Consider the following 27,507-nt stretch of genomic DNA (forward strand, 5'->3'; position numbering starts at 1 on the left):
TTTCAAAAAACCGGATCCAGTGAATGTTGCTGCCGGATCCGTTTTCCCATAGACTTGTATTAGCGCCGGATGACCTTGCGTTTCGTACGGTTTTTGCTGGATCTGGCAAATCTGCCGTTTCTGGAAAAAACGTACATAGTAAATTTTTTGGCTCCGGCAAAAAAGCTTTTTGCTAGAATGGAAGCCTATGGGAGCCGAAAGGTGCTGGATTCCGTTTATTTAAACTGTGCATGCTCCAATTTTTTTAATTCAATTATCTGGATATGGTAGTCGGATCCATCGCATCAGTTTTTTACAATCTGCGATGGACCCGGTTTTTCCAACATTCGACGGATTGTGCCTGACTGCAAAAACCTGATGTGTGAAAGTAGCCTAAGTAGTCAGTCTTACCCAGCTTCAAGACATCTGATTCGTCCTCCTTCTGAGCTCAGCTGCTATCGATCTTGGTGTGGCAGGTACTCAGCTGTACTGCGCATGCGCCACCTGGAACGCACGCCGACCAGCCTGGAGTCACCTCCACCCGGCGCCATGATGCCCTGGGAATCCCCAAGACACGCCCCCAGGTCCTGACCAATCTGGAGCACCAAAAGTCGTGATCCCCGGCCAGACCCGGGACCCCGGTCACGCTCCCGGATGTCGTCACCAGTGCGCCTCCTGATGACGTGGCATGCCGGAAGTCCAGGAGACGCTGGCTGGTAACTCTGCCTCTCCGGCCACGCCCTCGGAACTCGTCACCGGCGTGCCTCCTGACCCGGAAGTCCCAACCTGAGGCATTGGCAGCCTGGGACATTGCAGCAACAGCCGCAGCCCAGAGCCCCCTGTGGAGGGATGTGGCAGCTCCCGGGAGCATACAGCTCAACCGAAACACTTAAGGACCTCCGTCGGTATCAGCGATGCTGTGGAGTTCACCGTCCACTGGAACTCCACCAGCCCAGAACCCCCTAAGGACGGATATGGCTGCTCCCGGGAGTGTCCTGCTCAACCGGACCCTGATACCTTTCGGCACCAGGTACCTTTAATCTTTGCAGCGCTCCTCTCCTGTGTCTGTCCCTGATAGGGACAGGAAAAATACTGAAGGGTGGTGGTGGGGAGGGGCTATTTAACATCTTCTGTGTTCCTGTCCCTATCAAGGATAAGAACAACCTCCTGGTGGTGCTGTCAGGAGGGACATCCTGGAAAAACGTAATTCTGGCGTTTTGAATTTTTTTTGTCGCTACGCCGTTTAGCGATCAGGTTGATCCTTTTTTTATAGATCGGGCGATTCTGAACGTGGCGATACCAAATATGTGTAGGCTTGATTTTTTTTTAATTGTTTTATTTTGAATGGGGCGAAAGGGGGGTGATTTGAACTTTTATATTTTTTTCATACTTTTGCCATGCTTCAATAGCCTCCATGGGAGGCTAGAAGCTGGCACAACTTTATTGGCTCTGCTACATAGAGGCGATGCTCAGATCGCCTCTATGTAGTAGAATTACAGCATTGTTGTGAGCGCCGACCACAGGGTGGCGCTCACAACAATCTGGCATCAACAACCATAGAGGTCTCAAGGAGACCTCTGGTTGTTATGCCGAAGCACCGATGACCCCTGATCACGTGAAAGAGAAAAAGAGAAAGAAAAAGCCAGCTCAGGCCAGTCTCACACGTCCAGATAATTCCGGTACCGGAGAAAACGGTACCGGAGTTATCCGTGTCCGTGTGCTCACGTAGACTATCTGTGTGGGATCCGTGTGATGTCCGTGAGTACGTTTTTAAGGTCCGTGTGCTGTACGTGTGTCAGTGTCCGTGTATTGCAACAATTTTTACAATTTTAACCCTATGACAGGAAAAACGCACACGGACAGCACAAGGATGGCACACGGTCAGCATCCGTGTGCGGTACGTGTTTACACGGTCCCATTGACTTTAATGGGTCCGTGTGATCCGTGCGCTCCCACGAACACTGACATGTCTCCATGTTTTGCACACGGACACATGGTCCGCGAAAAATCACTGACATCTGCAGAGACACATTGATTTTAATGTGTCTACGTGTGTCAGTGTCTCCGGTACGTGAGAAAACTGTCACCACCCATACCGGAGCCACTGACGTGTGAAACAGGCCTCACAGATAGTTGGAATGTGCACAGAACTCCGACCTGATGAGACGTAGATGTGTGAAGAGGAAAAACAAAGTTGATGTTCCAGCTCCTTTGTAATAAAATATCAAAATGTATTCAAAAATGTTAAAAAAATAACATGCGTCTGGTCCGCACTATGGTGCACATGAGGACAAAGAGTTTATGAAGTTTGTTTTTCCTCTTCATTTAATAAAGCAGACATGTCAGGAGCTAAGGTTCACTTCACAGTGACCCTTTATTGGACCCAAGTATTAAAGGGTGTGACAGAATCACTGGTGAAGCGATGGAGGGGAAATACGTGTCACTGTGCATGATAGCATCAGTGATGTGAAACCAGAGTAGTTTCCTCCAGCACACTACGTGTTGAGAGGTTTACATGAGAGTCATGTTATGGGCTGGTTTTAGTGGAACTCCATAGAGCAGGTGCGAGGGGGTCCACCATATCACCACCTGCAGTGTCTTGACAGGACCTGTGTGATGTCGCGATCACGTGATCAATCACATGATGGAGGAGTCACATGCTCTGAGCTTAATTGGCTGACTGCCAGAGCTTCCAGTGTTCAGCATGTGCTTGGAGAGAGAACACTTCAGGAAGGTTTGTGCTCAATCTGAACTGTGAACATTGCTGCCTGTGAGCGGGCTGATACCGCTAGGAAAAGGACTGTTTTGTTTTTTTTTTGTTTGTTTTGCCTAGAGGGCTGTGTTTACTTTCCCAGCTTGGTTTATGCTGCTACAATAAATCAAACCTTTTCTTAAAGAGACAGTGCTCCAGTTATACCTCTGTGTCCAGCCAAGTGAGACACTCTACCACAAGGGGTTTTCCCACAAGCAAAAAGTTTATTTTAATCAATAGATCTTGGAATAATAATAAGTTCCACAATTGGATGTGTTTAACTTAAATATTCCTGTGCTGAGATAATCTTATAAATGTGCTCCTGCTGCGTACTGTGTAATGGCCGTGTCTGACCGTGCAGGAACATGGTCTGATCGCATGGTCAGCTCCTGGGCAGGGGAGGAAGCAAAGAGAGTATACAGACATTACAGCAGGGGATCCCAGACGATTCTTGGAAGCAAAACATTGTTTAAAAACAGGAAGAAAAATGTTTTAGCTCCCCAAAAGAATCAGCTGCCATCCCGTGCTGTAATGTCTGTATATTCTCTATTGTGTCCTCCCCGCCCAGGAGCTGTGGAATGATCAGACCATGTTCCTGTACGGTCAGACACAGGCATTACACAGTACACAGCAGGGGCACATTTATAAGATTTTCTCAGCACAGGAACATTTTTTTACACATTCAATTGTGGAAATTATTATTATTCCAAGATCTGTTGATTAAAATGAATTTTGTTCATGGGGAAAACCCCTTTAATGAATGGTGGGGGTTCAAGAGTCGGACCCCAAGAGAGCAGAGACATACCGATTACCACCTAGAGAGTGGATAGGTGATAAATTGTGATTATGGGAAAATATGTGAATTTTGGGCAGAGAGATTAACCAAAAATGAAAAAGTTGTACAAATAGAATGTAATGTTTCTCTTTTTAACTCATGGCAACAAATGACATTACAGAAGGCCGGATTAGTTTAGTCACCTTCACTGAGAGCCAGAAATCTTCAGTGTCTTGTAAAAGTTCATAGAACCCATATCAAACAGAGATCGGAGAGATCAGGACTCTGTCTGCCATGGGCTCCCTGTGTGGTGCAATCTCCCCTGTGCGTAATAAAAATGTGTATTTATGATTTACCTGCGGTTTCTATTATGATACAAAATCTTCATCTCAAATGCTTTAGCTCGCTGAGCAATCTTGTATCCAATCCTGCCCATTCCAACAATTCCAAGTGTCATCCCAGTTATATCTCCCCCTACCCAGTTAGCGTGGAATCGATCGGTGCTGGGGGACAGTGCAATCTGGTGAGCTGTTGCACAAGAATAAAACAATGAATCACAGATTAAATATGGTTATTACAACTGCTCATAATCAGAAACAAAAATTATCACCCTGATTCATCAAGCCGGCAATTATTTCTACAGTCTTGATGAGTGGACACTTGGCGGAGTTAGACACGCCTAATGAATCAGGAGCATCTGATCAGTGCCACGTGCCTCTATGCGCATTACCATACACTCTTACTCTAGTCCATTTTTGTGGCGCTGGGAAGAAGTGACGGAAAATCCCCAAAAGTCACAAAATTGGAAGACTTTTCAAAGCAATTTATGCCAGAATTCTGGCAAAATGGCTTTGATGAATCAGGGCCTCTATTTCCAAAATAATCACATTGGGACAAAAGAGTGAAATTCCGAGGACCATACAGAAAATCAAGACTAAGGGTTAGTAACTGAGATTCAAATAGTAAAATGATGAATACATATTAGCACAAACTACGGCAGTGCTAATAACCTCCTCAGTCATGGTGTTTATTCCACCATAGGGTCTTTTATTCGACCAGTGCGGGGCAATTTTCGGAAACAAGTTGGCCAAATGCAGTAGATGTCATTTGGATGAGATTAGACCGGCTGACTAATGTTTACGGGGCTTTCTGATTCTTGCCTGATGCCAAGCAGAGGCGGTAAAATCACTAAGTAAGGTTACAACTGCCCAATGCTTTTAGCTACAGAATAAGCTGCTGAGAAAGGAGTCTGATGGCGGCTTTCGTTCCTCTTACCACTGATAACAAATTCAAGTATGGCTGAGCTTGCATGCTTATGATAGGGTTAGAAGAAACTGCTACCAAATTTGTAGTCTATGGGCACCATTAGACGGCCGACCTAGTCCATTCATTCACTGCGTATTGGCGGTCATTTACTCTCCTGCTTAGGCTGATGAACATTCTATGTGCACAGGACGATAGTTAATGCGATTATTCTGCGTGCATAGAAATCATGTTATCGACTGCACATCTCCTGTTTACATGTGGCAGTGGGCTATCAGTAAGGATGATTTGTAAGCTGCTTAAAAATCATTGCATATGACAAGCGAGGTTTCTCTAGTGTAGTCCATTGGGTGATTGCCAGCCTGTTTAGACTGGTTCATAGTCACGAAGGAGCATCCCAAGAACACTCAATTGTCGATAATTGGCTAATCTTAATGGGTTATCAGGTAAATCTGGATTCTTAGGGTTCAGGTACTGCCAGTATGACTTCTCAGGGTTCAAGTACTGCTGGATACCGGTTTTGGGTTCAGGGCCCTGGCCACACAAATACCTGGGGCTCAGGTTGAGGCCCTGGCCACACAAGAAGCAGGGGTTCAGGTGTAGGACCTGGCCACATAAGGACCTGTGGTTCAGATTCAGGGCCTGGCCACACAAGGACCAGGAGTTCACGTTAACGCTCACTACATGGGATAATAGGACAAGGGACCTGTCAAGATACAGTTGCACACTACTCAGGGAACTATAGGGGTTGCTGAGGCACCTCTCCATGGGGAGGGTGCTTTTTATACCAGATGCCTTCCAGCTATTGCCTGGGGGAATTTTTAAACTACGTGTGCTGCCCCTTTAAGAGCAGGTGAGGGTACACGCACTAGGAGCACCTCCGGGAAGTCTGTGCTGCGTGCACAGACAGCAGGACGCGGGCAGATGTGCTGACAGACAGGGAGGTGAGCACATGGCAGCAGTGGTATGTCGGCATCCCTGCATGGAGAGAGAAGGGAAACCATGCAGGTGCGTCGGCATTAGCGCTACACATTTCATACTCATTGTGGGCTTAGAAGCCTAGCTGGTGGTCTTACGCACTGATTGACAGCTTTTTCTGTGTGTGAGTCCTATAAAGAATGTCGTCAATCACTGGGTAGGACCACCCACTGGACTCCTATGCGCCATATAAGACCAGATTGAAATTAATAGAAGACGAGAATCTTTTCCCACCACCTCATCTTACTTTATAGCATTCTACTCTCAGCTTCCACTGCATTTTAATAATGACAGATTCCTTTTAAACACTGATTAATAGTAATTGATGGGTTTGGGGGTTAATTTTACGGTATATTTTCTTTCATACATGGGCCAGGCATGTCACTGCACAACATACACACAGAGCAGAGGACAGCAGGATACCAGGTGACCCTATTCTGATGAAGAAGCCCTATCCTATGTACAGGTCACAGCAGAAGTGGAGTGGCAGCTCAGCATCAAAACTGGGAACAACCTCAAAAGCTCCATAATAGTGAATTAGGGTACACCGAACTGGTGAATAACCTAGAGTCTAACCCATGAAAATATTAGGGGGCTGTTAGTCACTGCATCGTAAAGAAGTTGTAGAATTTTTCCATTGCGCAGGCCTCAACAAATTAGTGCTGATCGGCGATGGCCCCTCTTATTGCACACAGCCACGGGAGTGGGGGAGGCTTCACGTGGCCAGCAGGGACCCAGACCACATTTTCAGAGGATACATAACAGGTTGCTTGCCTTTACCAGGTTTAGCTCGCTCTGCTGACCAACAGTGGAATATAGGAAATATAGATATTTTGTATTTCCTAACAATTAGTGAAAAAAAATCTTTAGATAAAAAATATGTAAATGTATTATTATTATTGCATAGACAACTGTTCCTGCAGCTGCATATAGGAATTACTGGGCAATGTAACCTTACACATCTGCTAAAATGAAGCTGTAGGAAGGGAATCCACTACCATGTGTGTGCAGTTATTGCAGATCATAAAGGTTTCATTTACATTACCCTCCATAAAATTCCTGGCTGCTACCAGTAGCAATGTCATTGCCAAGTCTGCTGTACAATTGGTGACCGCATGCGGTGTATTGGCCACTTTTACGCCAAAGCTTGAAATCATCTTGATATCCAAGTGGTCAACTCCAGCTCCAGCGCTTGCCACCACTTTGAGCCGAGGTAGACATCTCAGGAGCTGGCTGTCAACATCCGGTTTGTTTCCCCAATTAAAGATGCATACGATCTTTTCAGCTAACTCTTCCTTATTTTCTTTTAACTCTTTCAAGGTTATTAAAGTAAAGCGCTCCTTCAGAAAGTCCAGATGCTCTTCCATCACTCCATTAGGTCCTCCGATCTCCTCCACTAATGCGCCAGGCAGCTCTTTGCTTTCAGTCATTCTGAAAGGAGGAAAAACAAAATAGTTTCTGGTGGTTTCTATGTTTGGTGGGATGTTTGTTAACCGTGTCTTATTTGAAAAGCATTAATTATTAATTGATGGACTGGAGCTACTTATTAATCACTCTTCCTAGTTAGGCACAATGGTTATTACTTGAACTTGAACTTTATTTTAAGGGTATATCCAAACGCTGCGTTTTTCTAGCATTTCTTTCAGTACTAAAAACACCCTCTTGGCAGGAAACTGCTGTGAAAAATGTGTAGTTATGATTTACCTGCGGTTTCTATTATGATACAAAATCTTCATCTCAAATGCTTTAGCTCGCTGAGCAATCTTGTATCCAATCCTGCCCATTCCAACAATTCCAAGTGTCATCCCAGTTATATCTCCCCCTACCCAGTTAGCGTGGAATCGATCGGTGCTGAGGGGACAGTGCAATCTGGTGAGCTGTTGCACAAGAATAAAACACTGAATCACAGATGAAATATGGTTATTACAACTGCTCATAATCAGAACCCAAAAATTATCACCCTGATTCATCAAGCCGGCAATTTTTTTCTACAGTCTTGATGAGTGGACACGTGGCGGAGTTTTGACTTGTGAATATATACTAAAAAAATGTCTGTTCATTTGTGTAAGTGAAAAACTAAAATCTCATTCAGTTTGGCAGTACTGTAATACGCAGTGGTTTTACGCACGAAAATCTGCAAAAATCTAGCGTGTGAACATAGCCTTTTACATGTCTTCCTGCTCGCTTTCCACCGTCTCCCTATTAAACGTAATCCCACATATTTACTTATCCAAATAATAATATTAGCTAACGTCACCATTTATCATTTCGAAGCACCACTCCAGTGCTTTTCATTTCAGCGGTGCAGGGGTACTACTAATCAAAGTTCCCTGACCCTAGTGATACACTTACCAGCCACCGTCTTAAGCTCTTTCCGGCGCCGCTCCGGTTCTGCGACGCCATCTTGTGACCACAACTTCTGACTGACCGGAAGTCAGAGGTAAAGGTCACAAATAGTGATGAGCGAACATGCTCAGATAAGGTGTTATCCGAGCATGCTCTTGTGCTAACCGAGTGTCTTTGGCCTGCTCGAAAAATATGTTTGAGTCCCCGTGGCTGCATGTCTCGCGGCTGTTCGACAGCCACAACACATGCAGGGATTGTCTGTTTATTAGGCAATCGCTGCAGTGTTGTGGCTGTCTTACCAGCCACGAGACCTACAGCTGCGGGGACTTGAACATATTATTTGAGCACACCGAAGACAGTCGGTTAGCACCTGTAGTAGATCGGCTCACTTGGCTGCACCTAGAGGTAGATACAGGAACTGTTTGTATTTAAAGTACACCAGGTTTATTGCAATCCTCATATACCACATCACCATAAAAACGTAAATACAGCTTTTGTATGGCAGAAGGTAAAACAAAAAGTAACAAGTCCATACTATAGTGCTGGTTAGCCCACCTGGCTTAGAGTCCAGCTTCCATGTCCTTTTACCAAAGACATTTAAATATAGGAGATCTGCAGCCTCCACACACAGCTCTGGAGTTCACAACTCCAGGCACATCCACCACCAAATGACTCAAAGCTGACTATTAAACCCTATCCTGGGGAGGAGATACACTGAACAGCCTCCCACCTGCTCTTCAGCTGTTCACTTAAAAACCTAGCCCATAAAATGGTCAATTAACCTCTCTCAGTGTGCTGGACCAATTTCCCTAGGTTCATATCACTGAAGCTAACAACCTCACTGATACATATCTCCCATCCAGTACTTTACCAGTGACTTTGTCAGAGCACCAGAGCATGCTCATCACTAGTCACCACCTCTCAATGTTAAGTATATGAGAGCTTCATTCTAGCTTTTATAGATCTACAAGGAGTTGTAACTTCAGGACAGCAAACACTGGAGCGATCCGGCAGGTCACAAACTGCAGGAGCCCGACCAGAGCGGCGCCGATAACGGAAGAAGATGGTGGTGGGTAAGTATAAGACTAAAAGCAGGAAACTTAGATAGCAGCACCACCACAGGGCTGCAATAGAAAAACACTGGCGTGGTGATTTAAGGCATCCTTCAGATATCTGTTTTCACATACGGGTGTGTGATTAGCATTTTGCACAGATAGAACACGTACCTATTATAGGCTATGGGGCCGATCATCTCTCCATGACTATTCATGATTCAAGGCACAGATCAAGATCAGCCCTACAAGTCTACGGGTCTGTGAAAAACGCCGACAGCACAGAGATGGCATCAGTGCACAAGACGTACAACATTGTAATGGGTATGAGAAAATTGTATTTATTTTTTTAAATTGAGCATATGAGGAAATCACTAATGAAACTGATGATAAAAACTGAATCATTAATGAAAATCTGATCCAAAAAAACTGGTGAAATCACAGATGTTTGCATACAAGAAAAATCTCAGATGTCTGAATGAAGTCCTATGCTCATTTCCTTATCTTTTCAATAAATATGTCTCATACTACAGATAAAACCCATCTTCATTGGTATACTGCTTATATAAGTAAATGTGGCATCCCTGTGCCCCCAATACTGTATAATACAACATGGCATCTGACATTTATCCTCCCCAAGATAGAATAAGAGAAATGAATGTACCGTACCCGGAGAGTGTAGGTCTATGTCCTTGCTGCTGAAACGGCAGTCACAAGACCTCCGTGCAAGGGTCACTTCACTCAGTGCAATAGTTAATAGTTCTGGGCAATTGTGTAACATACTCTCATATCAGTGTATGCCCCAGTTCAGGTGACCAGGCAAAAACCTAAGGCCAGTCAGGTACGTGACTGCAGCTCCGCGTGCTCGCCGGAGTATCGGCCGCTTGCTATGGACAGGCACTAGTCTGGTCCGTATATCCGACCATAGCTGTGCATACTGAGATTCGGACTGTAAAAATAATCGGTCATCTGAACAGCCCTACTGACTACTAAGGTCAGTGTGATAACCCATTTAAATCAGACAGCACATGTCCAATTTATGAACGAGCCCCAATGTGGAGTCCTGTGCATTAAGACTGTATAGCATAGCGGGGGCCGGACTGTCCCCATGTGTGGCCATACAGACCCCAATATTCTCAGCCAAAAATCGTGCACAATTAGAAAAATCTGGCACATTAAATCTCAGACTTTTTCTAGGCACTATAAAAGGAAACGGTCATCAGATTCTTGCTGCTCAAACCACGGGCAGCTTTAATCAGAGGCTGTCGGCATGATTCCAGCCAGGAATGTATTATTTATTTTACTTAATTCCACAGCACTTTACAGACATCATCACTGTCCCCATTGGGGCTCACAACCTAGATTCCCTATCAGTATATCTTTGGAGTGTGGGAGGAAACCAGAGTACCTGGAGGAAACCCACACAAACACGGAGAGAACATACAAACTCCTTGCAGATGTTGTCCTTGGTGGGATTTGAATTCAGGACCCCAGAGCTGCAAGGCACCGTGGATTCCACAGAAAACATACATCTCCCTGCCCCAATTCCTGTGACACCTCTCTCCCCTCCAGCCTCATTCAGACCTCAGTTTTTCACACGTCAGTTCTGTTATTACAGATCGCACTCGTACTCATTATAGTTTATCAAGCTGTACACCAGTCCATGTTTTTTACAGTGTGGTCCGTACATAAACATGGAAAGTTATCCGATTTTGATCCACGTCATGGATGTAACCTACCAATATACTCCTATGGGCCAATGAATAGAATCGAACAATACTTGGATACCATTCTTGTTGCATCTTATGATCATGCTTATTTGATATGTGAAGCTTGTGAAACCTTATTGGACATAAAAAAATAAAAATATCGAATGAAACTTAACTTTGATGGTAAAAACTAACACAGTGGCTTAAGGGCTTGCTCACGCGGCCATATATACCCTATCACGAGAGAATCGGGACGATTACGCTAATGACACTCGGCTCAAACTTAGCGTGATCCAATTCTCTGGCATGAAAACTCGCAGCACAGGTGCAAAGAAGATGTAGAACTTAATTTCTCCATTGTCTCTGTCCACAGTAATATCAGACTGCACTCGTATGATATCTGAGTGCAGTCTGATGTGTTAGCTGCACCCAGGGCCGGACTGGCCATCGGGCACTTCTGGCAAATGCCAGAAGGGCCGGTGGCAGTCGTGGTCCGCTCGCCAGCGCCGACTCACCCCCCCAGCGCCGCAGTATACAACTATAGCGGCGTCTATGACGCCGGTACAGTTGAATGCAATGATGGAGGAGACAGCGTCCGCTGTCGCTCCCTCTCCCATCATTCCCCGCTCTGCCTCTGACACTGCAGGTGCGCAATGATGTCATATCATCGCGCACCTGCTGTGTGTCAGGCGGGCAGACTGCAGCCGCTGAGACCAGAGCCGGGAGCAGCGCGGGGCACGAGAAGAGGTGTTTTTTTTTTTATATATTTCAATGAGTGATAACTGGATTGTGGGGCTATTGGAGGGGCTGTATTACATTCTATGGGGGGGATTTATTACATTCTATGGGGGCTGGCTGCATTACATTCTATGGGGGCTGGCTGTATCACATTCTATGGGGGGGCTGTATTACATTCTATGGGGGGGGCTGTATTACATTCTATGGGGGCTGTATTACATTCTCTGGGGGCTACATTATATTTTATGGGGCTGTATTATATTCTATGGGAAGGTGGGCTGTATTACATTCTATGGGGGGCTGTATTACATTCTAAGGGGGGCTGTATTATATTCTATGGAGGGTCTACATTATATTCTATGGGGGGGCTTAATTATGCTCTATGAGGGGGCTACCATATATTATATATGCAGGGGCTGCATTATACTATATGAGGGGGCTGCATTATATTCTCTGGGGGGTTACATTATACTCAGGGGGCTACAATATATTCTGTGGGGTGGATGCATTATACTCTGGGGTGACATCATTATACTATATGTGGGCTGCATTATACTGTATCAAGGACTATGAAGAATACATTATACTATATGAAGAACTATGGGGTACATTATACTATGGTAAGTGAATTGTACTACATGGATGACAATGGCGGGGCATTATACTATATGGAGTACTATGAGGAATGTATTATACTATTTGGAGGACTGAGGAGTGTATTTTAATATATGGATGACTATGAGGAGTGTATTATACTATATGGAGGACTATGGGGTGTGTATAATACTATATGGAGGACTGAGGAGTGTATTATACTGTATGGAGGACTGAGGAGTGTATTATACTATATGGAGGACTGAAGTGCACATTATAATACATGTAGGACTATGGGGTGTATTATACTAAACAAGCAAAATGCTGCCTATTCATCGAGTGATTGGATTGTTTCTGTGGGAACAGAAATCCTTGTTCTCAGCAGCACATTGCCAGTGTAAACTGTAGTTGAGCTGCTGATAACATGATACTGTATGGGGACAGATTGATCTAATTGTGATTGTTCTGTTCCCTTCATTCTTTCTCAGTTGGTGTAAAGAGGCCGGGAAACAAGCGAACGACTTCAGTATTGTCGATCACACTCGTTTAGCGGCCTGAGATTAGGGCATGTAAATACAACAGAAATGCTTCACAGGGAGACCAGGCAAGGATGATGACAGTTGTAGTTAGCACCCGGCGCCTGGGAATAGCGCTAACTCTACTGCTTTTCCCAGCCGCCAGAGCATTTCATTCTGGTATGTGTCATGATTTTTAGGGTTGATGTCAGCTGCGTAATGCCAGCTGCTATCAATTCCTAGTGTAAGTAATGGAGAGGTGTCTATCAGACCTCCCCACTACTAGCTCAGACCTGGCGAGACCCAGCGACTCTGAAGAGCGGTGACGGTAGTAACAATACCGCTCTTCACAGTCGCCGAGCTCAGCGCAAGACCCGGAATATCTGAAGAGCGGTGACGTCACTGATGTCACCGCTTTTCAGAGTCACTGGGTCTCGTGCTGCGCAGCGGAACCAAAAGTGGCTGTAGGCAACGTTTATGGAGCATCAGAATGAGGTTCCACAGCCTTTGGTCGTCTCATCCCTTCATTATCTACGAGATCCAGTTATGTAGGTAAAGTAGCGGCTTTTCTTGGTACTGCAACTAAAAGCAATAAATAGGACTGAGCTGTAATGCTGCATACAACTGTAATTATATGTTATATAGTCGTGTTACACTCCCCTCACTACTTGTAACCTACAAGTGTACAAAGATATTATACAGTCACCATGTGACAGGTGGGCCTGTGTAACTTCAAATGCCAGGGCTGAATTTTAGTCCCAGTCCTGTCGTGGCTGCGCCCATAGACTTGTATGCATGTTTGATCCAATTTGTGGAGCCACTTGCAGCATGTCGCAGATCTGCACTGCCCGACAGTATAACGTGGGCCGTGTGCTATTCGATAAAACATCACATACTACCAGGCTGTATTATATGCTCGTGTGAGCGAGGCCTAACACTGGAGAAAATCACTACGTTTTCTGCATACGAGAAAAATCACTGGGTTGATATAAAATCAAAAGAAAGTGTCCAATATTGTGGTACCATAAGAAAGAATGTAAATCAAAATGGTCGCCCATATTAACCCCACATGAAGAAACAGGCAAACACAGATAACCACTTCAGCCAGGATATATATATAACACAGCCACGTAGTTTATAACAGCCCACGTAGCATAACACAGCTCACGTAGTATATTACAGCCCATGCACGCAGTATATAACACAGCCCACGTAGTGTATAACACAGCCCACGTAGTGTATAACACAGCCCACGTAGTGTATAACACAGCCCACGTAGTGTATAACAGACCACGTAGTGTATAACAGACCACGTAGTGTATAACACAGCCCACGTAGTGTATAACACAGGCCACATAGTATATAACACAGGCCACGTAGTATATTCCACAGCCCACGTAGTATATTGCACAGCCCACGTAGTATATTCCACAGCCCACGTATTATATTGCACAGCGCACGTATTATATTGCACAGCGCACGTAGTATATTGCACAGCCCACGTATTATATTGCACAGGCAACGTATTATATTGCACAGTCCACGTAGTATATTGCACAGCCCACGTATTATATTGCACAGGCCACGTATTATATTGCAGTCCACGTAGTATATTGCACAGCCCACGTAGCATATTGCACAGCCCACATAGTATATTGCACAGCCCATGCAGTATATTGCACAGCCCACGTATTATGTTGCACAGCCCACGTAGTATATTGCACAGCCCACGTAGTGTATAACACAGCCCACGTAGTATATAGCACAGCCCACGTAGTATATTGCACAGCCCACGCACTATATAGCAATGTGGGCATCATATCCGTTAAAAAAAAGAATTAAAATAAAGAATAGTTATATACTCACCTTCCGTTGGCCCTGGATCCAAGCGAGGCGTTTACCGATGCTCCTCGCGTGCTCCGGTCCCAAGACTGCATTGCGGTCTCGCGAGATGATAACGTAGCGGTCTCGCGAGACCGCTACGTCATCATCTCATGAGACCGCAATGCATGGAGCGTTCACCGGAGCATCGCGAGGACCGGGAAAAGCCTGTTCCTGATCCGGGGGCCGAAGGACGGTGAGTACATCATGATTTTTAATTATTTTTAACATTAGATCTTTTAACTATTGATGCCGCATAGGCAGCATCAATAGTCAAAAGTTGGTCACACAGGGTTAATAGCAGCTGTAATGGAGTGCATTACACCGCGGCATAACGCGGTCCATTACCGCTGCCATTAACCCTGTGTGAGCGCTGACTGGAGGGGATTATGGAGCGGGCACTGACCGTGGGGAGGAAGGAGCGGCCATTTGCCGCCGGACTGTGCCCGTTGCTGACATCCGTCGTGGATGTTTTGCCGCGACCAATCAGCGACTTGGATTTCAATGACAGACAGAGGCCGCGACCAATGAATATCCGTGTCAGACAGACAGACAGAAGTGACCCTTAGACAATTATATAGTAGATATATACATATATATATAGTAGCATAGCGACTGGTCGTGTGATTGATGGACGGTGTGTATCGCAGAGGTGGGGGGCCCTGTGATGGAAGCCTGGGTATGTTTTGCTCAAGCAGATCTACTGCTGAGGGATTTGTTTACGTTGGGAGGCTTCCAGGTGATTGGAGAGATCGGTGGGTTCAGTCACCTACAAACCCACTGAAAGAGGCGTGTCTGAACACGTAAGATTGTTTTGAGTGTAAGGACCTGTGGTGATGTCACGCTCACCTGACTGGCCATGTGACAGGTACCTGGGTGTGGTTACACCTATGTAAAGGAGGTGTGTGTAGCACATGGTGTGGGTGTGTGGGTGTGTGTCAGGGTGGACACACTTCCAGGTGTCCTGGCTGGACAATGCAGAGTGGCCTGTGTGTTGGACGGTTCCATGTGGGGACAGAAGTCCTGAACAACAGACAGAGATCATTTAGGCTGGAAAGCCTATGTGCTGGACATAGCACGACCTGTGTGCCTACAGGTCTGAGAGAGAGCGGAGCTCTACTATGGACATTGAGGATTAATCTGTCTGATGTAAGACTGTGTACCTGTTGTTCCTGTTGCAATGGGTTTATGGAGCAATTAGCCCTGTGAACTTTTAAGGAAACGTGTCTCCTGAGTGTCATCCGCCACATCTAAGCGAGTGTCCCCCCTAGCCCCGTAGCGGGTGAAATGCTACAATATATATATATAAACTTATCAGCCAATATATAGGGTAATTATAAAATTGTACCCACAATCATTATATAAACAAAACTATTTTGGGGTATAATGGAACTTCACATCAGATACTCTCATATCATAAGTGTGAGTGTCTGAGAACAGAGGTTTACAGACATCCTCAGATACGAGCCAAGTGGATACCATTATATTAATATGAAGGCATATTAATCTATATACGAGGTTCTAGAGTAGAACATTACGTATTGATCCAGAATATTGTAGCGATCCTGTGAGCTGTTGCGGGGTCTATTTGTGCTTCCCTCTGCCCCAACGTGCGTTTCGTAAACACTTCCTCAGTGGGCCAGATGGCACAGTGGCTACCAACCCTGTAGTTAGCTTTGCTTTCTGCTCACATTGCAATATAAAAATCTAAAGAGATTAAATGGAATATTGGGCCGGAGTCCCACTTGCAACTGCAATGCGAGTCTCTTGCATCAATACCCGGCACTGCCGCAGGCACTTGGGACCATAATGTGCGGCTGCAAGTATTTCTATACAGCTGAACGCTTCGGTCCGAATCGCCGGCGGCAGTGCCGGGTATTGAGGCGCAAGTTTCTCACATTGCACACGTACGTGTGACCCCGGCCTAAGTTGGTATGCATCTAGTGTGTAGGCGCATCTTCACACTGGCCACTAAACAGACAAAACCTAAGCTAAAAACAAAATGAGCAAATACCTTGCAGTAAATAAATAGCAATAGTGCATGAAAATAATATAAGGTATTAAAGTTAACATAATTTTGATTAAAAAAACAAACAAACTAAAAGCCATCAGAATGTGGATGCTGCTGCCGCTCAACATAACACACCAATAGCTGTAGCTTTGGAATCTCTTGCCTCTCTCACATATACCAAAGCTCACATTATCAACAGACAGCCCTAGCACACCAGCCTGACCAAAGAACTGAGGCGAGCTTCCAGGGCTGCTGAGCGGAGATGGAAAAGATCCCACTCCAATGAGCACTTCATCACATTCAAACAGTCCCTCACTACTTTCAAGGCCACACTCGCCACAGCAAAACAAAACTACTTCTCATCTCTCATATCCTCCCTGTCTCACAACCCTAAACAGTTATTCAACACCTTCAATTCTCTCCTCCGTTCCCCAGCACCTCCTCCCTCCCCACTCATCTCAGCTGAAGACTTTGCCTCATTTTTCAAGCAGAAGATTGATAACATCAGAGAGTTTTGTTCGACAAACGTCAGAGCCCTTCCTCCTAACTGCCCAGCCTTCCACCTCCAAAACCAACTTCTCCACCATTACAGATCGACTCTCCACTCTACTCTCAAGATCGCATCTCACCACCTGTGCACTTGACCCGATCCCGTCCCACTTCATCCCAAACCTCGCCACAGTCTTCATCCCAACTCTAACTCATCTCTTCAACCTATCACTAACAACTGGTGTCTTCCCCTCAAGCTTTAAACATGCCTCAATCACACCTATCCTCAAAAAGCCCTCTCTTGACCCATCCTCTGTATCTAGCTATCGTCCCATATCACTTCTTCCCTATGCCTCCAAACTACTGGAACAACACATCCATCTTGAACTGTCCTCCTATCTCTCTTCCTGCTCCCTCTTCGACCGCTTACAATCTGGCTTCCGGTCACACCGTTCCACTGAAACTGCCCTAACTAAGGTCACCAATGACCTATTAACCGCCAAAGCCAAGCAACACTACTCTGTCCTCCTCCTCCTGGACCTGTCCTCTGCCTTTGATACAGTGGACAATTCCCTATTATTACAGACGCTCTCATCCCTTGGCATCACAGACTTGGCCCGATCCTGGATCTCATCATACCTAACAGACCGGACATTCAGCGTCTCCCACTCACACACCACCTCCTCACCTCGCCCCCTATCTGTCAAGAGTCCCGCTATGCTTATGACACACCTCTATGCTTATGACACACAGATCTACATCTCTAGACCAGATACCACCCTGCTAACCAGAATCCCACAATGTCTGTCCGCTATTTCATCCTTCTTCTCCGCTAATTTCTAAAACTTAACATGGACAAAACAGAATTGATCATCTTTCCCCCATCTCATGTGACCCCCCCAACGAACCTATCCATTACTGTAAACGGCTGCCCACTCTCCCCAGTCCCACAAGCTAGCTGCCTCGGGGTAATCCTTGACACTGATCTCTCCTTCAAACCACATATCCAAGCCCTTTCCACTTCCTGACGACTTCAACTGAAAAATATTTCACGGGTCCGTACATTCCTAAACCAAGAATCTGCAAAAACCCTAGCCCATGCCCTCATCATCTCTCGCCTTGACTACTGCAACCTCCTGCTCTGTGGCCTCCCCTCTAACACTCTCGCAGCCCTCCAATCTACTCTAAACTCTGCTAACCGACTAATCCACCTGTCCCCCCGCTATTCTCCGGCCTCTCCCCTCTGTCAATCCCTTCACTGGCTCCCCATTGCCCAGAGACTCCGGTACAAAACCCTAACCATGACGTACAAAGCCATCCACAACCTGTCTCCTCCATACATCTGTGACCTCGTCTCCCGGTACTGACCTGCATGCAACCTCCGATCCTCACAAGATCTCCTTCTCCACTTCCCTCTTATCTCCTCTTCCCACAATCGTATACAAGATTTCTCTCGCGTATCACCCCTACTCTGGAACTCTCTACCGCAACACATCAGACTCTCACCTACCATCGAAACCTTCAAAAAGAACCTGAAGACCCTCCTCTTCCGACAAGCTTACAACCTGCAGTAACCACCGATCGACCAAACCGCTGCATGACCAGCTCTACCCTCACCTACTGTATTGTCACCCATCCCTTGTAGACTGTGAGCCTTCGCGGGCAGGGTCCTCTCTCCTACTGTACCAGTTATGACTTGTATTGTTCAAGATTATTGTACTTGTTTTTATTATGTATACCCCTCCTCACTTGTAAAGTGCCATGGAATAATAATCTGACCACGTGACGGTGACCCTACATACTGATACAAATACGTACTGATAAGGACGCTGATGGGTTACTGAGCCTTGTTGTGTGTGGCAGGAGGGGAACGTATACAGGCTTTACTTTCCGGTTATGGCTTTACCACCATGTGTTCATTATTGTATTTCTCCTTATTCCATTGTAGGCAGGGTGACTACTTATTAGACATTGGTTGCAGAGTTTTACACATTTTTGTCAATTTCTGCACTATTCTGATTGGAGCAAAAAACTCGGCCATGTTTTCGATCAATATTCCACCTACATGTTTTTACACTTCTGTAGAAAAGAGATCTGAGCATTTGGAATGAACAAGTCTACTTGTAAAGGGGTCTGCCCGTACTTTTATATTGACGGCCCAAACTCAGGCTAGGTCATCAAGATCAGACGGATAAGGGGCGACACGCGGCACTGCGGATGGGATCAGTTGTGGAGCTGCACCAGCCATGGCCACCCCATAAGAAGTGGCCACCTTGGTGAAGAATGATCGCATGTTCCTACCACTCACCTCCAGCTGGAAACTGCAGCAGCACAACAGCTGCTGCCCCAGGACTCTGACACCAGCACTGAGCATGCGCGGTGCCAGACCTGCCCCTACACCCAGCCAGTTCTGGCATAATAATAACCACCCAGTCTTCGCTTCTCCGTGTCCAACCTCTCTGTCCATACAGCGGCTAGGGAACTATAAGTCGCAGCTCCCCTAGGCAGCAGGAGTGAAAGCGCCGCCAGTGTACGGGCACCACAGAGGTTACGAAAAGCACAGTGACGCGCGTGAGACTGTTTCCATGACAACCCTGTGACTGACTGGAAAACCGCTCTTCTCTTACAGCCGGATTCACAGTGGCGGCTTCCTGTACGGGGCGGGGTCATGTGATGTCACGGGAGTCACGAGCGGCCATATTTGATTCGGGTAGTAGAATACATCAGGGATGAGGAGAAACATAATTTTCAAATGTTAATTATTTTTTTTTTTTAAATCCTCAAAACTACTAAGATGGCGGTGTGATTCTAATCACATTTCATTACTAAACCGGGTAGAGGTCGCGGTCTGCCATTTCCCTGGGTAAACATGGCGGCGTAGGAAGCAAGAGCGGAAAGGACTAGGACCGTACTGCTGAGTTCCGGTTACGCTCGCAGCGTGCGGGGCCGTGGGTAAAGGGTTGAGCTAGGGTTGCGTCTAGTTTGGAGTTGATTTTTTGTGGTCCTCAAAAAATCAACTCCATTGTAGCTGATTCACTAGTGAGCCGTCTAGATCGGAGTTGATTTTTTGAGGCCTCATTTTATCAACTCCACTCTAGACGGCTCACTACTGAAGTGACTAGATCGGAGTGGATATTTTGTGGTCCTCATTCCAGCCACTCCACTCTAGTCGGTTCACTGGTGAGGTGACTAGATTGGAGTTGAATTTTTGAGGCCTCACTGCAGTCACATGCCTTTGGTGACCTCATTTTAGCCACTCCACTCTAGACAATTCACTAGTGAGGTGACTAGATCGGAGTTGATTTTTTGATGATCTCTCTGCAGCTTCTCCATTCTAGACAGTTCAGTTTCTACAGTGATGTCCCTCAAAAAATCAACTCCAATGTTCAGAACGGAGCGGATTCCAGGAGCCTCATAGACTGCAATGTAGTGGAATTGGAATGTATACATACACGTGTGTGTGTGTGTGTGTGTGTGTGTGTGTGTGTGTGTGTGTGTGTGTGTGTGTGTGTGTGTGTGTGTGTGTGTGTGTGTGTATATATATATCTCAGCTTTACAATTGTAATAATATAATACTTCTATTTTTTAGATACTTGCTTAAACTGTTATATTTGTTATGTATTTCCAAAGGGCCAATTTTTTTTTTCATGATTAATCAAACTGACATTTTATTATTGCTTTTTATAATATAAATAATTACACATAGCGCGGTTTGTTGATTTTTGCCTGAATTTTACTTTTGCTGTATTACCAGTCCTGGCCGCAGCACCGACATTGGAAGAGTGGACGGAGCCTCACGGGGAAAAACGTAACATAGCGCATCAACAGAGTCCTCATAATTAACATTGGATCGGAGTGGATTTTTGAGGACCTCATTTTAGCAACTCCATTCTAGCTGATTCACCATTGAGCCGTCTAGATCGGAGTGGATTTTTTGAGGACCTCATTTTAGCCACTCCATTGTAGCTGATTCGTTAGTGAGCTGTCTAGATTGGAGTGGATTGTTTGAGGACCTCCCTGTAGCCTCAAATCTGTACAGTTTGATGCTGAGGTGACTGGAATCGAGTTTTTCAAAGAGTGAGTGGAGCTTCGCAGGGAGAAACATAACATAGCACAGCAACAGAGTCCTCATAATTTACAATATTGGATCAGAGTAGATTTTTGAGGACCTCATTTTAGTCACTCCATTCTAGCTGATTCACCATTGAGCCGTCTAGATCGGAGTGGATTTTTTGAGGACCTCATTTTAGCCACTCCATTCTAGCTGATTTATTAGTGAACCGTCTAGATCGGAGTGGATTTTTTGAGGACCTCATTTTAGCCACTCCATTCTAGCTGATTCACCATTGAGCTGTCTAGATCGGAGTGGATTGTTTGAGGACCTCCCTGTAGCCTCAAATCTGTACAGTTTGATGCTGAGGTGACTGGAATCGAGTTTTTCAAAGAGTGAGCGGAGCTTCGCAGGGAGAAACATAACATAGCACAGCAACAGAGTCCTCATAATTTATAACATTGGATCCTAGTGGATTTTTGGAGGACCTCATTTTAGCAACTCCATTCTAGCTGATTCACCATTGAGCCGTGCAGATCGGAGTGGATTTTTTGAGGACCTCATTTTAGCAACTCCATTCTAGCTGCTTCACCATTGAGCCGTCTAGATCGGAGTGGATTTTTTGAGGACCTCATTTTAGCCACTCCATTCTAGCTGATTCATTAGTGAACCGTCTAGATCGGAGTGGATTTTTTGAGGACCTCATTTTAGCCACTCCATTCTAGCTGATTCATTAGTGAACCGTCTAGATCGGAGTGGATTTTTTGAGGACCTCATTTTAGCCACTCCATTCTAGCTGATTCATTAGTGAGCTGTCTAGATCGGAGTGGATTGTTTGTGGACCTCCCTGTAGCCTCAAATCTGTACAGTTTGATGCTTAGGTGACTGGAATCAAGTTTTTGAAAGAGTGAGCGGAGCTTTGCAGGGAGAAACATAACACAGCACAGCAACAGAGTCCTCATAATTTACAATATTGGATTGGAGTAGATTTTTGAGGACCTCATTTTAGCAACTCCATTCTAGCTGATTCACCATTGAGCCGTCTAGATCGGAGTGGATTTTTTGAGGACCTCATTTTAGCCACTCCATTCTAGCTGATTCATTAGTGAACCGTCTAGATCGGAGTGGATTTTTCGAGGACCTCATTTTAGCCACTCCATTCTAGCTGATTCATTAGTGAGCTGTCTAGATCGGAGTGGATTGTTTGAGGACCTCCCTGTAGCCTCTAATCTGTACAGTTTGATGCTGAGGTGACTGGAATCGAGTTTTTCAAAGAGTGAGCGGAGCTTCGCAGGGAGAAACATAACATAGCACAGCAACAGAGTCCTCATAATTTATAACATTGGATCCTAGTGGATTTTTGGAGGACCTCATTTTAGCAACTCCATTCTAGCTGATTCACCATTGAGCCGTGCAGATCGGAGTGGATTTTTTGAGGACCTCATTTTAGCAACTCCATTCTAGCTGACTCACCATTGAGCAGTCTAGATCGGAGTGGATTTTTTGAGGACCTCCTTTTAGTAACTCCATTCTAGCTGATTTACTAATTATTTAATACTAGATGGTGGCCCGATTCTAACGCATCGGGTATTCTAGAATATGTATGTAGTTTATTTATGAAGATTTTAGAATAATACAATGAAGACACAGGATTCGGCTGGCTGGGCGCGACCAATTAGCGAAGCATTGTTCAAATCCCACGCCAATTTGCGGCCGGACTGCGCCTGTGGCTGATTGTTCGCGGCCGGCGACGTAGTATATAGCACAGCCACGTAGTATATAACACAGCCCAAATAATATATAGTACAGCCACGTAATATATTGCACAGCCACGTAGTTTGTTGCACAGCCACGTAGTATGTTGCACAGCCACGTAGTATATTGCACAGCCCACGTAGTATATTGCACAGTCCACGTAGTATATTGAACAGCCACGTAGTATATTGCACAGCCCATGTAGTATATTGCACAGCCACGTAGTATATTGCACAGCCACGTAGTATATTGCACAGCCACGTAGTATGTTGCACAGCCACGTAGTATATTGCACAGCCACGTAGTATATTGCACAGCCCACGTAGTATATTGCACAGCTACACAGTATATTGCACAGCCGACATAGTATATAACAGCCCACGTAGTATATGGCAATGTGGGCACCATATCACTGTTAAAAAAAGAATTAATATAAAAAATCATTATATTTTCACCCTCAGACGGCCCACGGATACAGCCCAGGCATTCAGCGATGCTCCGGTCCCAAGAATGCATTGCGGTCTCGCGAGATGATGACGTAGCGGTCTCGCAAGACCGCTTTGTCATCATTTCGCGAGACCGCAATGCATGGACCGGAGCGTCGCGAGGAGCGGGAAAGGCGCCGGAAGGTGAGAATATAATGATTCTTTAGTTTTTTTAATTATTTTTAACATTTGCTGCATAGGCAGCATCAATAGTAAAAAAGTTAGTCACAAAGGGTTAATAGCAGCGTTAACGGAGTGCCTTACACCGCGGCATAACGCGGTCCGTTAACACTGCTATTAACCCTGTGTGAGCGCTGCCTGGAGGGGAGTATGGAGCGGCCATTTCGCTGCCGGACTGTGCCCATCGCTGATTGGTCGTGGCTGTTTGGCCGTGACCAGTCAGCGACTTGGGATTTCCGTGACAGACAGAAAGACGGAAGTGACCCTTAGACGATTATATAGTAGATTATAATACATTTTTATAACGTCATTTATTCCACAGGGCTTTACATGTGAAAGGGGCAGATATAGACAAGCACAATAAGCATGAGCAAAACAAGGCACACACAAGTACAGAAGGAGGACCCTGCCCGCGAGGGCTCACAGTCCAAAGGGGATGAGTGAGGATACAGTAGGAGAGGGTAGAGCTGGTCGTGCGGCGATTCAGCAGACTAAGGATCACTGCAGGTTGTAGGCTTGTCAGAAAAGGTGGATCTTCAGGTTCTTTTTGAAGGTTTCCGTGGTAGGCGAGAGTCTGATGTGTTGGGGTAGAGAGTTCCAGAGCATGGAAAGGCATAGGAGAAGTCTTGTATGCAGTTGTGGGAAGAAGAGATAATACGGGAGTAGAGAAGGAGATCTTGAGAGGATCAAAGGTTGTGTGTGGGTAAGTACCGGGAGACCATGTCACAGATATATGGAGGAGACAGGTTGTGGATGGCTTTGTATGTCATAGTTAGGGTTTTGAACTGAAGCATCTGGACAATAGGAAGCCAGTGAAGGGCTTGGCAGACAGAAGAGGCTGGGGAATAACGGGGAGACAGGTGGATTAGTCGGGCAGCAGAGTGTAGGATGGCTTGGAAAGGTGCCAGAGTCCTAGAGGGAGGCCAGAGAGTAGGTGGTTGCAGTAATCAAGGCGGGAGATGATAAGGGCGTTCAGTAGCGTTTTTGTGGTTTTATGGTCAAGGAATGCACGGATCTGGGAAATATTACTGAGTTTAAGTCAAAAGGAGGAGGCAAGGGCTTGGCTATGAGGCTTGAAAGAGAGGGCAGAGTCGAGGATCACCCCGAGGCACCGAGCATGCGGGACTGGGGAAAGTGAGCAGCCATTGACATTGATGGATAGGTCTCGTGGAGGGGCAGATTGAGATGGGGAAAGATGATGAATTCTGTTTTGTCCATGTTCAGTTTTTGAAAGCAAGCAGAAAAGAAAGCTGAAATAGCAGACATTGTGGGATTTTGGTAAGGATGTGAGGTCGGGTCCAGATCGGTAGATCTGCGTTTCATCGGCGTAGAGGTGATACTGCAAACTGTGGGATTCTATGAGCTGTCCCAGGCCAAAGGTGTAGATGGAGAAGAGTAGGGGTCCTAGGACTGAGCCTTGGGGAACACAGACAGGGGGCAAGGTGAGGAGGTGGTGTGGGAGAGGGAGACACTGAATGTTCGGTCTGTTAGATATGACGAGATCCAGGATAGAGCCAAGTTTGTGATGCCAAGAGATTAAAGAATCTGTAGCAGGAGGGAATGGTCGACAGTATCGAAGGCAGACCACTGTCCAGGAGAAGGAGGACAGAGTAGTGTCACTTGCTCTTGGCAGTTAGTAAGTCGTTGGTGACTTTAGTTAGGGCAGTATCAGATGAGTGATGCAGTCAAAAGCCATATTGTAACCGGACAAAGAGGGAGCATGAGAGGAAGGAGGACAGTTCAAGATGGACATGCAGTTCAAGTAGTTTTGAGGCATAAGGGAGAAGAGATATTGGGTGATAGCTAAACACAGAGGATGGGTCAAGGGAGGGCTTTTTGAGGATGGATGTGATCGAGGCATGCTTGAAGGATGAGGGGAATTTGAGTGAGAGATTGAAGGTGTGTTAGGATTGGGATGAAGACTGTGGCGAGGTTAGGGATGAGGTGGGACGGGAGCAGGTCAAGCGTGCAAGTGGTGAGATGCGATCTTGACAGGAGGGTGGAGAGCACGTCTGTGGAGATACGGGGTCAGTGGGTGCTCTCGTCCACTGGCCCGGCTGTCTTTAGCAAGACTGCATGGACCACGGCTCATACCACTGAACGCCCGCTCTATCTCCCAGTGGGCAATACACTACACAGACAACACAGGGTTAAGGTAAAACAGTGTGGCAATACTTTATTGAACCACAACACACAATAGCCAACAGAACACTCCCACCAATTACCCCAAGATGGTGCACATTACAGGGCCTCACCCTTCCGCTGACTCGCCAAGACAATGGTAGATGTTACGTCAGAGCTCCCAGGGTCGCTACTCCATCTGTGGATGCACGCACAGAGAAGGGATAATTACAAGCATAGGGAGATGACCAAGAACTGTCTATAGAGTCCATACAAGGTCCAAAGCCAGTTTACATGATGTCAGAGCTCCCAGGGTCACTACTCCATCTGTGGATGCACGCACAGAGAAGGGGTAACGACAAGCATAGGGAGATGACCAAGAACTGTCTATAGAGTCCATACAAGGTCCAAAGCCAGTTGACACGAGTCACCACCTGGCTTATCTGACCATCTCCATGAAACCAGGCGACCAGCGGGTCCCAAACCTGGCTTTCTCCAAACATATCCATGGTTCAGAGATGGTCACTGGATCAGATCTGTGTCCTTCCAACTGGAGCCGAAAACCCCTAGGTTGTTTCCTATAGAATCCTAGATCAGTGTCCCTCGTGATGGTGCCATGATGAATTGGCTGCAGTCCTTTCTCTTGTCTGTTGGGTGGTTTGCAGAATATCTGGCTGGTAGCTCTGTGTTACTTCCGTCCCCCAGGATGTGTTCTCTGAGTCTTTTTATACCCAAGGCATGCAAGCTATTTTTAGAATTACCCAGGGTCTTTCAGTCCAACATCAAGATAAGGTAAACAATGGTGATGGGATTAAGTAGCAATATTATCATATAAGCACACATCAATAAACAAAGCTTAACACTCTCAATGTACAGTCACTATTACAGACTAATTTAAGGTACCTTCACACTGAACAACTTAACAACGATAACGATAGCGATCCGTGACGTTGCAGCGTCCTGGATAGCGATATCGTTGTGTTTGACACGCAGCAGCGATCAGGATCCTGCTGTGACATCGTTGGTCGGAGCTAGAAGGCCAGCACCTTATTTCATCGCTGGATCTCCCGCAGACATCGCTGAATCGGCATGTGTGACGTGGATTCAGCAATGTCTTCACTGGTAACCAGGGTAAACATCGGGTTACTAAGCGCAGGGCTGCACTTAGTAACCCGATATTTACCCTGGTTACCATTGTAAATGTAAAAAAACCCAAACACTACATACTTAAGGCCCCGTCACACTTAGCGACGCTGAAGCGATACAGACGATGCCGATCGCTGCAGCGTCGCTGTTTAGTCGCTGGGGAGCTGTCACACAGACAGCTCTCCAGCGACCAACGATGCCGAGGTCCCCGGGTAACCAGGGTAAACATCGGGTTGCTAAGCGCAGGGCCGCGCTTAGTAACCCGATGTTTACCCTGGTTACCAGTGTAAAATGTAAAAAACAAACAGTACATACTCACCTTCGCGTCCCCCGGCGTCCGCTTCCTGCACTGACTGAGCGCCGGCCCTATCAGCAGAGCGGTGACGTCACCGCTGTGCTGTGCTTTCACTTTACGGCCGGCAGTCAGTCAGTGCGGGAAGCGGACGGCAAGGGACCTGACGGACACCGGAATGTGAGTATGTAGTGTTTGTTTTTTTTTACATTTACGATGGTAACCAGGGTAAACATCGGGTTACTAAGCGCGGCCCTGCGCTTAGTAACCCGATGTTTACCCTGGTTACCAGTGAAGACATCGCTGAATCCGTGTCACACACACCGATTCAGCGATGTCAGCGGGACCTCAACGACCAAAAAAAGGTCCAGGCCATTCCGACACGACCAGCGATC

The 27,507-nt window shown here is 46.1% G+C and overlaps 1 protein-coding gene across 3 annotated transcripts in view; it reads right to left on the reverse strand.

Moving 5' to 3' along the window:
* The window catches only part of LOC143782515 (glyoxylate/hydroxypyruvate reductase B-like), a 136,444-nt gene that overhangs the window by 25,293 nt on the left and 83,644 nt on the right, over nt 1-27,507 (reverse strand). For 2 of the 3 annotated variants that reach the window (XM_077270025.1, XM_077270024.1), the window contains exons 1-4: nt 19,391-19,690; nt 7,452-7,624; nt 6,793-7,178; nt 3,863-4,034 (exon numbers count right to left, since the gene is read on the reverse strand). In XM_077270025.1, coding sequence (XP_077126140.1) covers nt 3,863-4,034; nt 6,793-7,178; nt 7,452-7,624; nt 19,391-19,549 — 890 coding nt within the window. In that variant the 5' untranslated portion in view covers nt 19,550-19,690. Of the gene's footprint in view, nt 1-3,862; nt 4,035-6,792; nt 7,179-7,451; nt 7,625-19,390; nt 19,691-27,507 lie in introns of those variants that run through there. The other variant, XM_077270026.1, reaches the window with a different exon arrangement.

The sequence above is a fragment of the Ranitomeya variabilis genome, chromosome 6 (assembly GCF_051348905.1).
Source record: "Ranitomeya variabilis isolate aRanVar5 chromosome 6, aRanVar5.hap1, whole genome shotgun sequence".
Classification (NCBI taxonomy): domain Eukaryota; kingdom Metazoa; phylum Chordata; class Amphibia; order Anura; family Dendrobatidae; genus Ranitomeya; species Ranitomeya variabilis.